We start from the raw sequence: 15,814 nt of genomic DNA, 5'->3' as shown, positions 1-15,814 counted from the left end.
CGTGGGAGGTAGAGTCAGGCGGACCACGGGTTCAGAATCAGCTTAAAAAGATGAGAGGAGGTGGATGAGATACCAGCCAGGTACAGGCACTTGTCATCCGAGCCTGGCAACCTTGAATCCGAGGAGAAAGCCACTGACAAAATTATCCTCTGACTTCCATGAATGTATCATGGCAGCTTCATGCGTGTGTGTGTGTGTGTGTGTGTGTGTGTGTGCATGTGTGTTGGTTTTTTTTTTGAGATGGGATTTCTCTGTATAGCCTACGCTGTTCTAGAACTCAGAGATCCACCTGCCTCGACCTCCCAAGTGCTGGGATTAAAGGCGTGTGCCACCACTGCACAGCAATATTTTTTTAAATAAAAATAATAATTTTAAAAGGCCATTAAGAGGAGACACCACTTCCCTGAACAAGACCTGACTACTCCATGCCTGCACCCTCTGCTCCTTCCTGCCAAGATGGAGGCTCCCCAGCCCTCCTCACAGCAAGCCTTTTCCTTCTAGCCTTCCTTCCTCCTCCAGGAAGCCTTCTATGTCCCTCTCCCATAGCAGATAGTAAACCCACTGTCCTCTGTGCTTTTAGGCAGTTCTTGCTCTCATGCATTCCCAGGACTGGAGTGTCCCACCTGCTCCCTGCTCACTGCTGCGGGGTCTCCACGGCTCTGAGAGGAGTGACAGGAAGAGAGAGAGCCGTGGCGAGGGTGGGGCTTGGTGTGGGGTGTGAGGTGTGAGGTGGGGAGCTTTGCAGAGTGGATGTCCGTGCGTCCCAACCCCATGTGCTGTCTTCTCTGTGTTCTGCAGTCCCTTGCTGGAGTCCTAGTCCCGTGGCCCTGCTTCTGGGCCACCTTTATCTTGGTTCTTAGTTTTCTCCACTTCTTTAGTGGATGGGGTGAGATGGTGAAATCTGAAATGCTTTTCACCTGTTTCTTCTGTGGCCAGACAAGGATAATCTGTGGCCCTTGTTTCCTTAAGACAGTTGAGGACCACAGAGGACCCAGGCCTGGTGGCCAGTTCTGGCTGACCAGTGGTATTTGTTCTTTGTGACCTTAGGCCCTGCCACTCTCCCTGTCTGAGCCTCAGTTTCCTGAGATGACCCCCACCTGCTCTGCGGAACTGTGGGAGAAGGAGGTAGAGAGCCGAATCCCCAATGCTATGAAGAGTCCCTCCAGACCTCTGTCCCCCAACATAAGGGCTGCAGCCTGTGTGTGAGGCAGGGACTGAACCATGGCCTTCCAGGCTCTTGTCATGGTCCGCCTCCAGCCCTTCCGCCTGCCGAGCCAGGCCTCATCTCTTTGTCTGGCTGCCTATGGGTGCCCACCCTGGGCCAGGTGCAGGCGATGGGCTTGCTGTCCTCAGCAGCTAGAGGCAGGCTCGGTGTCGAGCTCGGGAGGGCGAAGACTTCATCGCTGTCTTCACATAATTAAAGGGCTGTCAGACGCGCATGGTAATTATAGGAACCATGGTGGAGCTGGAGACTTAGAGCTTACATGTGTAATCGCTGGGGCCTGGCAGCTTTCCTGTGAGCTGGTGGTGATGTCATCTCTATGACAAGGGAGGAAGCTGAGGGTTGAGGTGCTGAATGCCTGGCCCACAGCCTCACAGCCACCCTCACACCACACAGCCGGTGGGTAGAAAGGCTGGAATTAAAGCCCAGCAGTGATTTCTCATGCTCTCTCACTCACTTGCTTTTTCTCTTGCCATTTGACCCCAGTATTGTTTGACCCCTTTGGCTGGATTAGTCACATGGTGTCCATCTAAGTGGAGGTTTAAGTTCCACTGGAGGGAGGTAGGAAGGCAGGAGGGAAAGGGCCTAAGAGAACAGTTCTCCTGGCTGGCCAGCACCACACTGCAAGAGAGCTCTCAGTGTCCTGTGTGACACACCATACCTGCCCTTATTCTAAGAGCAGGAAGCTGGCGTTCAAAGAGGTTGGATGTCTCCAAAGGTATCCCAGGGCTCCAACCCAGCATGGCTGAGCCCAGCTGCTGGTCAGGCTGAGGGTCTAAGACAGAAGAGCTTTGGGGGCTCTCCCTGGGGCTGCCTGAGCTGAAGTAGGTTGGCCTCCTACCCTGCCCTGGTCTGGGGGGGGTGGGTGCAGAATACAGGAAACAAGAGCTGAGTGAGACATCTCAGGCTCTAGTGCCTATGAATCTGAGCCTTCCATGGTACCAGTGTAGGGCTCACAGCTCCTGTCAAGCACCGTGAGATCGTAGAGTTCAGCAAGGATGGGCAGCTGCATGCATCCTGGTGGCAGTAGGGGTGCCGAGTGGAAGTCAGCAGTAGCCGAGTAGCCCCATCTCATCCGGTGCCCATACTTGCTGTGTCCTGTTGGGCTTGGGGACTATCAGAGCTCAGCTGCTAAGGAGTTCTGTGAGCAAGGTCTCGGTGTGAGAGTGCTCTGGTGTGGGAGTGGGGCTCAGGCAAGGAGGTGCTCATCAGCAGGAGGGACCATGGCCTTTGGTGAAATTAGCTCCCTGTGGCCCTGACTGCCACAAAGCGTCTCAGCTCCTGGAAGGCCGGGGCAAGATTGGGAGGAGATGAGACAGGGCTGAGGGGCTGGAGCCTTAGGGATCCTCTGTCAGTTATCCACCATCAGCCTCCATCCCACAGAGCAGGGATAGGAGATACTGCCTGACCAGGCCAAGGCTCTCTCCCAACCCAGATGCCTCCATCCCCAACCTCCCCGCTACCTGCCACTGTGTGATCATCTGTGATCGTCTGAGCTGCCACTCAACAAAGGGGCCTCCCTCAGTGCAGCCCCCAGCTTCCCCGGGCTCAGAAGGAAACATGGTTTCTTTCCTTCAGTGGGCCCCTGGGCCTGGGGCTAATCTGCTACCCCCAGAGTAGTCTGCTGGTCTGAACCCAGCCTCCTCCATTCTCAGTCTGGACTCCATCCTTTCCTGGCTCCTCACACCGTAATAGAGTGTCACCTTGTGTCCCTGGGGACCCAGGTCCCACTTCTCTCCACCACTCCCCAATAAGTGCACAACCTAGTCTGTGAGCCTTCCTTTATCTTACACTACTGTGGGCCACTGGAAGCAGCTTAGCTGACTCGACAGCACCCTTCCAAGGTAGAGCTTAGTGTTCCCATCCTATAGGTGAGAGGGAATCCAGGCTCCGTGGGCAAACCCCACCAGCCTAAACTGCAGAGCTGGAGATCAGACACCCTCCCTATCTCTGCAGCTGCGTGCAGTCGGAGGGCAGGTTGCTGGGTGCTAAGAGCCAGCACAGGCTGTTCAGAGGTAGAAGGCTGTTGGTCGCTACAGGGACACTAAGGTGTCCCCGAGAGGAGCCAGAGGTTAGTCCTGGAGGCACAGCCTGCAGAAATGGAAGGGTGGACAAAGCCTTCTCTGGTGTTGCCATACGGAGTCCCAGGGGTGTAGGACAGGTTCAGGGGGAGCATCTCAGATCTCTGGGTTCACAGTTCTCCCCTACTTGGTGACCCCTCTGGCCTCCACTTGCCTATGGTGGACCCTTGACTGCTCTCTGCCAGAGGGCTGTCATGGTAAACTACACTGCGTGGTAACTGCCTCGAATGCTAGGGCTCAGTAGCAGCTCCCCCGGAGGGGGTGCGATGGTCCTTCTCTTTCTGAACATCACTTGCCGCGGCACGTTCCTATAAATGTGGAGAGCCAGAGGGCCAGGGCCTCAGGGTCCACTGCTGTGGCCTCCGAGGTTGGTGAGGCAGCGAGCCCTCTACACATGGCAGGAGCCTAGCCAACCCCACTCACTAATGGGCAGAACATGCCCCGGCCTTTCTCCTTGGTAATTCTCCCTGACAAAGTCCATTAGTGCCCCTGGGAACCTCGTTATCAGTGGAACCGCTTCCTCTCCCTCTCCTCGCCTTCCTTCCCCGTCCTCTCTCTCCTAATCCCTGCTTTTCAGTTTCTTCCTCATTGTTCTTGGTACAACCGTGTGCCTCTGTCTTTCCCCAGTCAGTGGCTGCCTGTGGCTTAGTGACCTCCAGCTTCCAAAGGACCTTAATCACTAGGTTTCCCCGGCCACTAGCTTCTGAAAATGAGGTTCCTACTTCCTGGTTTCCGAGGTCATGCCCCTCCCACTATGCCCAGGCGCCTTGCCTAACAATAATCGGCTCTAACCTTGCCAGCTCTCAGCTGCCAAGAGCCTGCGAGCCCTCATAGGTTCCTTGCCCTGCCTCAGCACCCCGTAAGGATATGGCCAAGTGACCCCAGGACCCTGCCCAATGCTCTCCTGGCCTCTTATCAGTAATGCCCTGGAGGTTGGGTCACACCTGTGGCAGATGCCCTGCCTCTCCACACCCAGGCTGTTTGCCTAAGACAGACCTCAGTAGGTTCAGGCTCCCCCTCACCAGAACCTCCTCTGCCCCGGTGGCCAGTCCCCACAGGAAGACAAGTGTCCTGCCTTGATCTTAGCCAGGGCTCTCTCTCTCCTAGTCTGGGGCTATGCTGGCTCATGCCCAGATTGGACAGACACAGGCAGACTTTTCCCTGAGATGCTATCCCATCCCTGAGCTGCAGCAGACCAGGCTATCCTACCCCTGAGCCTGCAGTGGACCAGGCTACCCCACCCCTGAGCCTGCAGTGGACCAGGCTATCCCACCCCTGAGCCTGCAGTGGACCAGGCTACCCCACCCCTGAGCCTGCAGTGGACCAGGCTACCCCACCCCTGAGCCTGCAGTGGACCAGGCTACCCCACCCCTGAGCCTGCAGTGGACCAGGCTATCCCACCCCTGAGCCTGCAGTGGACCAGGCTACCCCACCCCTGAGCCTGCAGTGGACCAGGCTACCCCACCCCTGAGCCTGCAGTGGACCAGGCTATCCCACCCCTGAACCTGCAGTGGACCAGACTTTTAAGAACTGTCACCGTCACATCCTTGTTTACAGGCAGAGCGGGGTTAGGCCAAGCAGCCTGGCTCTGCATATGACTGTGAGTGGTGGCAACTGCTCACTCAAACATGGGTCACCAACATGAGTGACTCACCCTGGCAGGAGGGTGTCAGTGTGCACCGAGCCATGGTTTTTCTGGGTTGAGAATCTCTTCTGCATGGTGGCAAGGGGCCATTCATTTCACCCCTGTGCTGTGAATGCTGTTATTGCATGTCATTCACACACACACAGAGAAAGCACAGAGGTTAAGTCAACTGTCCAGAGATGTACAGCCTGTCAGTGGTAGGTGGGGATTTGAGATTCCCATGCAGTCTGGCTCCAAACACATTTAGTTCCTGATATGGGGTGAAATGATTCTGTGAAGCTAGGGCATGTTTTTCTCCCCTGACACCGTCTTTCCGAGTCATCAGTACTAACAGACCCCACACCATCTAGGGGCACAGAGTAGATTTAGAAAAGACAAGCATTGGTGCTCAGGAGTACAGTAGGCTGAGGGAGTGGAACTTCATCCAGGAAGGCTTTCAGAGTGGGTGGTATGTGACCCAACTCCATAGGAAATCAGAACCCTTCCTAGCTGAAGAGATGAAGCTGGGGTCAGGGGTCACACACAGAAGGAGGGTCTGAGCATCGAGGAACCCGGGAAGAGGTGAACTGGAATTCTTTATCCTTTTGCCAGGCTGGCCACCCTGGGTTCAGGGACCCTGGGCTGACTAATTTGCATCCTGTCTTCTCATTTGCGGATCATCTCTGTTGACCTCAGCAGCTTCTCGCAGGGCATAGCAAGATGATCTGCCCCAGTTTGTGCTGCTGAGATCAACAGAGAGATGGAAGCTGGGGGTGGGGAGGGGGCACCTGGGGCTTGGCCAGAGAATGCACTTGCAGGCTTCTGAGCTCAGGCTCCCAGAAGATGCATGGCCAGGTCTGTGTTCACCTGCTTCAGCCAGTGGGAGTCACAAAAGTGTGATCCTCCACAGCTCGGCCCCAGCCCCAGCACCATAGGGAGAAGGCAGTGGCTACACCTCTTCCAGTCAGGGAGCTCACTGGTCCTAACCTACTAACTAGCTATGTGGCCCTGGCAGACTGGCTGCTCTTATGGACGTCAGTGTTTCTGTCAGTAGCATGGGGTAGAAGTGGTAAGCTGTGCCTGCTGTGGGCCTATGAGGATGGAGGGCAGGAGAGGAAAGGGGTGGGGTGGGGCGGGGAGTGTGTGTGTTCCTCTCTTGATCGTGCTTGCCTAGTATGCACAGAGCCCTGAGTTCAATACTCAGCATTGCCTCAAAGGCTACTTGGCTGGCAGGAGAGTTGGCTAAGTGGTAAAGAGCACACATTGCTCTTGCAGAGGACCTGAGTTTGGTTGCCAGGGTCCACGTTGGGCATCTCACAGATTCCTATAACTCCAGCTCCAGAAGAATCCAATGTCTATGGCTTTCACAGCCACACACACACACACACTCACACACATACACTCACACACATACACACACACACACATATACACGCATACACATACACACATGTGCACACACATACACACAAGCACATGCACACATACATTCACACACATAAACATGCACACATACAAGCACACACACTCACACACATACACATGCACACACACTCACACACATACACATGCACACTCACACACATACACATGCACACACAGTCACATACATACACATGCACACACAGTCACACACATACACATGCACACACAGTCACATACATACACACATATACACGCACACACATGCGCACACACACACATACATGCACACACTCATACACACACATACATGCACCCACTCTCACACATACATACATGCACATACTCTCACATACATACACACACACAAATATACACACGCACACAGAGTCATAAAATAAACCTTAAAACAACCAGGCCTAGGGGTACATGCCTATAATCCGAGCACATAGAAAGTAGAGGTCAAAGGGACCAGAATTCGAGGCCATTTTCCACTACACCAGGAGTTCAAGGCTGGCCTGGGCTATAGGTGACTCTGTGAGAGGACTTTAGGGAGCAGCCCCAGACAAGGGGCTAAGACACAGTGGGCAGGCCTCCAGATGCGGCAGAAAGACCTTAGGCTGCAGCTTGTGGACCCCTAGCCCTGCTCCTGGCTGTCCACTCTCTTGTAACCTGGCTCTGTGGCACTGGACAGGTTTGGTCCTCTTTGAGCCTCAGCTCCTGGCAGTTGAGGCTTCAGGAAAGGAGGGCAGGAAAGTCCCCTGCCCTGGGATGTGACTCCACCCTCTACTCTGCTCTTGCAGTGGGAGCGCCTGTGGTTCCTGCTCCTGGTCTGCACCTTCAGCCTCACACTCACCTGGCTCTACTTTTGGTGGGGTGTCCACAATGACTACGATGAGTTCAACTGGTGAGTGGAGGGGACCCCCGACCCGGGGCTCAGAATGGAGCCTCCTACGCAGCTTGCAGTTCGTCCCTGAGAGCTCTACCCCATGGCCTTGAGTAAGGCCCATACTGGGAGGCCTGCTCTTGCCCATCTGCAGGTCCTGTCACAGTCTGGTAAAACAGGAAGAGCTCTGTGCCCCTGGGATTTTAGGAAGGTTTTCTGGAGGAGGAGACATGGGAGCTAGCCTGAGCTGGCTCTCGGATCCCTGTAGGTCCAGGCTGTGAGGAGTAGGAGCAGAAGGCAGGGCAGCATCAGCCTGAGGAGGAAGGCCATGAGCCCTTTGTAGACAAGAGCTCCAAGGCCCAGAAAGACCAAGGCCTGGGCAGAAGAGGTGGTCCCTAGCCTAGGCTCCCTGGCTCATTGTGGTGGGACTGTCACAGTAAGCAGTGTCACTGTCTAATTCAGCTGTGCCCCCTTTAGGGGCATTGCAGATCCAATGGCAGGGCCCTTCCTCATGTCCTCTGTTGTCAGCTTTTGCTGACCAGTGGAAGGCCTGGCCAGGGAGGGAGACCCCGTGTGTCCTCCGCTGACTTCTCCAGATTTTGGAGACTATCCAGTGTGGGTAGTCAGGGCTAGGGATTGAGCCTCTGGTGTGCTTTGGATTTCTTTCTCCCTCTGTGAAGTAGGATAACTCCCGCCTCATCAGGTCCTTAGCGGGACAAGAGAGGGGGCTCGGTGGGGGCGGGTCACAGAGCTGCTTCCTGGGAGGCTAAGTCTCCAGCAGAGGGAGCCTCTGAGTCACAGCTTCTGGTGGACTGGGTGCATTCAAGGATTCTGCTAGGATCCCGGGACTCTATTAAGGGGACATGAAGTCTGCTGTGACCTACCTGCATGTTATGTACTTTCTCATTGCTGTGAAAAAATACTTGATGCGAGCAACTTCTGAAAAGAAGGGCTTATTTCAACTCCCGTTCCAGAGTACAACCTGTCACCGTCATGGAGACAGGAGCTTGAGGCAGCTGCTTATGGTGTGTCATGGAGATTATGTCCTGTGCGACACACACACACACACACACACACACACACACACACACACACAGAGAGAGAGAGAGAGGGGGGGGGTAATCAAGATCTAGGAGTTGGCACTGAATGGGGATAGACATAGAGCCTGGAGCGTCCAGCCATTTGCCATGGAGACAACAACATGAGCATCTGCAGAGTTCACACTGGAGAATACACTGGGGTTGCAAACAAAATCATAAAAACACCCAAGCAAACCTTAGACGATGCTTTACAAAAGTTCATGGATGCGGCCCACGGGTTGCAAGTTGGTCACACCTAGTAGGCTACTCTGTGTTTGTCCTGGAGGTGTCCCTGCCCAATGTGGCCAGTAGGACCAGAAGATCTTTTCACAGTAGCTCCAGGGCCAATCCCCTGCCTTCCTTGGGCTTCAGTTTCCTAAGCTGTACAGTGGTTGAGCCTTCTCTGTGACCTTCTGAATAGCAGGCTCCCCACAGACTCAGAGCAAGGCCCTGGGAAGGGATAGGGGAGGCAGATGCCCCGTGGAGTGGAGTCTTCCCGATGTCACCTCCCAGCTCCAAGCAGGGTCCTGGCAGTGGCTCAGACTCTGCAATACACCAAGTGAGTGCATTCGCCTCCGAGCTTCTCTCTCCTCACTAACACACGGAGGTTGAGTGAGAGTGAGCCGTCTTTCTGTAGCTAAGCTGCAGCCTCCAGGACCGGGGAGAAATTTGTTCCCTCTGCCCTGTCATTCTGTTTATAGCAACACAACCAAGGAAATAGAAATTCAAAGAGATGTGGCCATTTTCTCATCTCTGTGTTAGCTTATACAGCGAATCATTGCAAGCTAGGAAGTTTCATTAATGGGAAGCTGCCTATATTCAGCCCATGAGTGCAAGAAGGCCACGTGCTGGGTTTTTTGTTTTTTGTTTTAATCACATTTTCTCAGCACTTTTTCTGGTTTCAGTGAATGCTGTGTTAGGAAGAGTTTGTTATGTCCTTGTCACAAGCCTCCCTCCCTTCACTCCCTGAAGCCCTGTGAAGGGCGTTCCACCATCTCCATCCTCCAGGTGAGCAAACTGGAGTGGTATAGATCTTCACCCCTAAGGCTCCACATTTTCACGTTTTGCCATTGAACTTGAGGTGAATGGCACAGTCAAGGGCATCTTGGGCTCTGTAACACCTGTCATTGCCACAAGGTCCTAAGAGCCAGCAAGAGGCAGTGTGGGGATTAGATCTCAGAGTGTGTTCATCGCTCAGGGTTGTGCTAGCCATGCTTCTGAGGGTGGTGAGCGCAGGCGTGTGGAACAGCCCTGGGGTGGTTATCCCAGATCCGCTGCTCACGCGCGTATAAAGGTGCAGTGCAGGGGCCCATGGGAAGGACGTGTAATGGCCTTCAGAATGGTGACTCTGGCCGATTCTGCTTCTTGCTTTCTGAGTGCCCACCAGAAGTAGGCATGACTGTCAATAAAGGAAACACTGATTGCCGATAGAGGGCGGGAAGGGCCCGTTTGTGGTTCCCGACTGCAGCTTCCTGAGAGCTGAGACTGTCCTAGATCCTTGGCTGGGCCATGGCTCAGTGGAGGTCTGACTTCTGCCCTTCTCTCACCAGGTACCTCTACAACCGCATGGGCTACTGGAGCGACTGGTCCGTGCCCATCCTGGTGACCTCGGCTGCTGCTTTCACATACATCGCAGGCCTCCTGGTATGGAGGGGCTGGGGAGGGGGTCCCTTGGTGGCTCTGCTCCCAGGAGGGGCAGGCTTGGCCTCTGCTGGTCTACAGGGGTATAGGGCTATTATCCACCCAGACTCCTTCAGCGTTGCTTGGCAGGAGGAGGTCTCACTTTCCTTCCTCTGCCCTTCTGGAAGCCACTCCCTGCCACCCAGGCAGAGGAGCCATTCTGGCTTTCAGCATCTACTATAGACATCTTCCAGAAACTGCTTGGGCTGCCTACCCACAGTGCAGTCTCCACACTGAGAGACTCGGGTTGAGCGCACTCAGCACTGGCAGCTCCTTGGGGGCAGGGCTCAGATCTGCCTCTGAATCTCCCAACAAGCTGAAGTGTTATGCAGGGCAGTTTTCCTGCAGCCGAACCCAGGGACCTTTTCACAGGGGAATTCCCAGAGGAGGAGGCTTGAGGCCTGGAGTAATCTGGAAGGAAGCCAGGCCTGGACAGGGCTGGCCCTGGGCATTCCTGGTGCCTGTGGGGAGGGTGTGTTGCCTGCCTAGGGTCACACCAAGGGCAGGAGTGTGGGGCAGGGTGTTTGGAGAGCTGGCAAGCTTTCTAGGCACACGTGGTGGCTTGACTGGCCCCCTGGGCCTCTCTTCAGGTCCTGGCACTATGTCACATCGCTGTGGGGCAGCAGTTGAACCTGCACTGGATACACAAGGTAATGGAAGGCTGCTCTAAGGGGGAGGGGAACAGAGGCCTGGAAGCACAGGGTAGCCTGGGTGGTCCCTCCCCCTGGCTCGCCTCTGTATCTGCTCTGCTATTCCACTGAACTCTTACTGGGCCAGGCACAGCCTGCCCTGTTTGCACCACTCCCTTAACCCTTACAGCCCTGCAGAGTACGCACAGCCACCATCCTGCGCTGCAGAGGCAAAACCCAGAAAGGTTAGACAACATGTGTAAGGTCTCACAGGGTGAGTGGGAGGCCTAGTGTTCTGCCCTGCGGCCAGGCACTCCACTGCACCCGCTCTGCTTTCGCTCCGCCTTCTCTACTGTACTCCTGAGTTCTGGTGATGGTGTCTGGGATGGCCCAGACTGTCCCGGTCTGGTCCTGATGACTCTCTGCTACCACCATGGGACAGTCACCTCAGCTTCTGCTGTGGGAGACATCATTCCTACCCTTGGCATGCCCACCCTTCCTTGGCTTTTACCCCCTTGGTGGCCTTCATTTGCTCTCTCTCTTTGAGCCCTTTTCTGTATTTGAACCCTCTCTTTGCAGCCTGTATACCAAGGCAGGGGTTTCTCCTCAGCCCCGGCAGCCTCCCCTCCCACATACATTTTACAACATTTGTGTTATCAATTCCATCAGGTGCCTGATCCCAACCCACTCTAATTTGGTGACCCTTGAAGACTAAACTGGCACTGATGGCTTCTTCTGCTGTCCCCAGTGTTCATTCCAGACTAACTGGTCCAAACCTTCTCTCTCAATCTCTCTCTTTCCCTCTCCCTCTTCCTCTCCCTCCCCCTCTGTCTCTCTCTGTCTCTCTCTGTCCCTCTCTGTCTCTGACACACACACATACACACACACACACCTATGCTGAGTATAGGTTGTTGATACCTGCTATGCTTGATCAGGGTCATAGGCCTGGGCTAGTCCTGGCCAAAATAGAGCCATCCCCTATGAGGAGCTCTGAGGGGTGGAGATGGGAAGGTTGGGGCTCCAGGGGCTGTGGTGGTGGAGTGGGGAGGAGTCATTTCTTTCCCCACAGCATGGCTAGAAGTAGGCACACATTCTAAGAAGAGACAGAAATGTCTGGAAACAAACAGGACCTAGGAGACTTCCCCAGCTAGCAGGGAGACAGAAGGAAGGAGAGGGGGCACAGGTAAACTTGAGTTAGGTGTGTGGAGCGGGAGGGGGGCACCTTGGGAGCCAGGCCTGGGTGACTGAAGTCTTGCTGGGATGAAGAGAGCAGTCCCTGCTGACGACTCCATACTGAGGACTGCTTTGGGACTTCCTCGGCCCCCTCCGGGAGGTGCTTTCTTCTCTCAGCTGCATGGCTAACACTTGAAAGAGGATATCTATCAGCTGGCATCTGGGGACCGGGCACACATGCTGTGGTGACCTCCCGGGGCTGTGCCTGGCTCTCAGCAGGTCAGGCCACGCATGCTTGATCCTAAGGGAGAAGCCTGCAGTTCTACAGAGCCAGCCAGATCAGAAAGGTCCCCGTGGGGTCCCTCAGGTGCCCTGTGTCCTGCTCCAGGCCCTTTCCCTTCCTTCCACACCATCCTGCGGGATCTCAGAGGCAGCAGGGCCTGCCAGGCAGAGATGATCCAAGCTGGAGCTGTTTTCAGGCTGGCCTGGCTGGCTTGGCTGCCCAGGCTCTGGGTATTAGTACAGGGCCGGGAAATTCTACAGAAGTATTTAAGGAATCCTGGTCCTTTCTGCCTGCTCGCTTTCTCTTCATCCATTTTTTACGTGACCAAAAATCCAGACATGAGAAATCATACTCTGTGAGGTTTTTCCTGCATACACTCCCTTTTTATTTTAATTACGTGTGTGTGTGTGTGTGTGTGTGTGTGTGTGTGTGTGTCTGCGCATGCGTGCATGAGCACACACCACAGCACATATATGGAGGTCGAAACATACCTTTTGGGAGTCAGTTCCTTTTCTCCCACGGTGTGAGTCCTGGGGATCAAACTCAGATCATCAGGCTTGGCGACAAGCACTTTTACCTGCTAAGCCACCTCATTGCTCTCCCCTTTCCTTTAAATTTATTTTACAAGCACAGGTGTTTTGCCTGCGTTTATTTAAACATAACACATGTATGCAATGCCTCTAGCAGCCAGAAGAGGGCGTAATGTTCTCTGGAACTGGAATTGCAGTTGTGAGGTCCCCTGCAAGGGCAGTGGTGCTCATAACTGCTGAGGGATGCCTCCTGCCCTCTCCCTTTCTTTGTCCACACAGTTCTCTCACCTGTGCCCTCCTTTTAAAAAAGTGCCAGGAGTGCCTTCTTGGACACAGTAAGGCCATGGCCATCGATGCTTGGCGCTTGCTCTGGTTGCCCCCTCATTCCCGAGTCATCTGCCCAGCCCATTAGCATGTGCTGGTTTTTAGTCCTTTGCTGGGGCAGCATAGCTGTGATCCAGGAGAAAAGAACACTGTGTATCTTCCTTGTTCTCTTCGTTCAGTGTTTTTTGAGGCAGGGTCTCACTACGTAGCCTCTTAGAACTCACTCTACAGAACAGGCTGGCCTTGAACTCACAGAGATCCATCTGCCTCTGCCTCCTGAATCCTGGGATCAAAGGTGTACATCACTACTCTCAGCTTTTTCTAAGCTCATAATCCTCCTGCCTCAGACCTGTGCCACCATGTCCAATGAGAAGGTATGCACTTTCACAGTCTTGATCTTGACAAATGCCCTTTGGCACACAGCGCCAACCCATGCTCCCTAGGCAGTGTGTGGTTGTGCCAGTGGGATCCCCTTGCCCTCGGGTGGGAGCTGATCCCTTGGGAAAGGCCTGCCTGAGAGGTCAGAGGTTCCCCTGAGAACTCCCGGCTGCATGTCCCCTCTGCTCAGTTTTCAGTCACCGGAGGATTGTCTTTGTGTCTTCGGTCCTTTTGCTGTGGGAGCTGCTTATTAATTTGCAGGCGCCCTTTGTAAATTTGGGAGGTTGGCCCTTTGGCTGATGAACGGCGGATACTTCTGCCCAGTCTGTCCTTCATCTTTTGACTTTGTTTATTGCATTTGTGCCACAGGGTTTTTTTTTTTTTTTTTAATTCAAAAAGACAAAACTTAAGTCTGGCTGGGTATAGATAGTTATATATACACTCCTTTAACGTCAGCACTCAGGAGGCAGAGGCAGGTGGATCGCTATGCATTTGAGATCAGCCTGGTCTACAAAATGAGTTTCAGGATAGCCAAGGATACATAGAGAAATCCTGTCTTGGGGGGTGGGGGGGGAGACATAAACAGCCCTTGAATCTATCATCTCTTCTTGTGGCCCTTCTTGGGATTAGACTTAGAAGGGTCCTCCCCACTCCAAGATGATATGGAGATGTTTTAGGATATCATTTGGTAGTTGTATAACAATAAAGTGTTCCTTAATCTCTTGGAAGTTATCTTGGGGCCTGGTACAATCTTCCCAGGCTTGCTGAAGATGCTTCCCGTTGTCCCCAGCTGTCCTCCCTCCACATCAGAGATGCCTTTATACCTTCGATGCTTCGATCTCTTTCTGAACATGGCTTTCATTTATCCCTTTGGCCTTGTGCCAGGGTCATATTGCTTTGAAGATGTCAGTTTTATGGGACATTTTAATCCTGGTCTGTGTTTAGAGTCCCTGGTTCCCCTGAGTCCCAAACAGGGGAGGGCTGAAAGGCTTGGGAATGGACAGGGAGGGCAGCACTGTGACCCAGGGCTCTGGCCTGCGAGGGGCCTGGGAGGGGCCAAGGCACTTCAGGGACCTGCTTTGTGACAAACAGAAGGCCCAGCCCCCACCAGAGCCATCTCAAAGGCCTCTTCGGAGGGATGCTGTGCTCTGGGCACTCCCTCTGCCCCTGCACTGTGCCCCTAACTCCCCTACCCTAGGAGGCAGCATCTGGGCTTCAAGGCTTGTACCCAGGAGGGCTGAAGCCGAGAGAGAAGCCAGACTCTGCCTGACCACAGGAGGTGCTGCTGAGCTGGCCTGCGGCCTGCTGGGCCCCATGGACACTTCAGCAGCACTGACTGTGAGTTCAGCCTGTTCTCAGGCTGCTGGTGTGCATGACAGTTCTTTCTGGTGCTAGCTTCTGTCTTTCCACCTGGCACGTTTACTTCCAGCACTCAAAAGGAAAGGGCAGGTGGACGGCCAGGGCTACACAGAGAAGTCCGGGGTGGGGGTGGGGGCGGAGAGAGAGAGAGCGAGCACATTTGAGAACTTCCAGTATGCCGGACGCCATGTTTGTCATAACAGCATTAGGCAGCATTTATTGAGTACTTGCTGTATGCGACACGTCCTTTTCTCTCTGTTATCCCTTTCAGTTATAATTGTTCAAAATGGCAGCACGGACATCTAATATTCTTTTCCTTTTGGTGGCAGCTTCTGTGCAGAGCCACCTTGCATGCATGTCCTTATTTATGTGTCAAACTCCTCCCTGGAAGGCATTCATCATCATCCCTCTATCCCTGCTAGAGCTGTTCCCTGAAGGAAGGTGCTATCCTCCTATGGTGCAACAGGGGTTGACCCAGGTGTAGAGACCCCAGGCATCTGCCAAGAAGCTAACCAGTCTACAAGCCTGGATTCCAACTCTCCTTGGGTCTCAGCACACAGGCAAAAATGAATGAATGAATGAGCAAATGAATGAATGAGTGGATTCCTCCCGTGCCATCATGAGTCATAGCCCAGAAGGACAGAAGTGCCAAGGCAGGTCTACCCCAGGCCTCCGGGTGGATCCTGGGAGCCACAAGGATGCAAGCCTGTGCTATTCCTGTGTCTGAATGACACCACGGGGAAGAACCCCTTCCCGAACATTTCGATAGTGCTACCAGGCATGATGGGTACCACTGCAGCGACTGTAAAACTGTGATGAAATTTTAATTGTATTAGGATTATGGGGAATCAGTTTTATTGCAAGGACTTCCGCGGTTGGCCTCCTATTGTAATAAGATGTCTTCAGAAAGAGCTCCTCAGAGTCCCTCCTCCACCCACCCACCGCTGTCTCATTCCACCACAGACAGGAGCTTTTATGAATGAGGGAGGAGCCCAGATCAGGAAGGATTCTAGGGCTCCAGAGAAGACTGAAGCAGGGAACCCCAGCTTAGTCTTACTTAGTTTGGGGTTTCTGGTGCCACTGCATCTCTGATGTCAAGAGAAAAGCAGCCAAATGTAGGAGACCTAGGCTGCCAGTCCGACAG

At 53.9% G+C, this 15,814-nt stretch overlaps 1 protein-coding gene across 2 annotated transcripts in view; it reads left to right on the top strand.

The window, feature by feature from the left end:
* Gdpd5 (glycerophosphodiester phosphodiesterase domain containing 5) overlaps positions 1 to 15,814 on the top strand; it is a 79,137-nt gene that overhangs the window by 49,166 nt on the left and 14,157 nt on the right. For both annotated transcript variants that reach the window (XM_029480154.2, XM_021167108.3), the window contains exons 5-7: positions 7,153 to 7,256; positions 9,865 to 9,958; positions 10,585 to 10,644. In XM_029480154.2, coding sequence (XP_029336014.1) covers positions 7,153 to 7,256; positions 9,865 to 9,958; positions 10,585 to 10,644 — 258 coding nt within the window. The remainder of the gene's footprint in view (positions 1 to 7,152; positions 7,257 to 9,864; positions 9,959 to 10,584; positions 10,645 to 15,814) is intronic.

This window comes from Mus caroli, unplaced genomic scaffold (genome assembly GCF_978045245.1).
Source record: "Mus caroli unplaced genomic scaffold, Mus_caroli_1 scaffold_8, whole genome shotgun sequence".
Classification (NCBI taxonomy): Eukaryota; Metazoa; Chordata; class Mammalia; order Rodentia; family Muridae; genus Mus; species Mus caroli.
The sequence above is the reverse complement of the archived record's forward strand: the minus strand, read 5'-3'. Positions and strand labels throughout refer to the sequence as shown.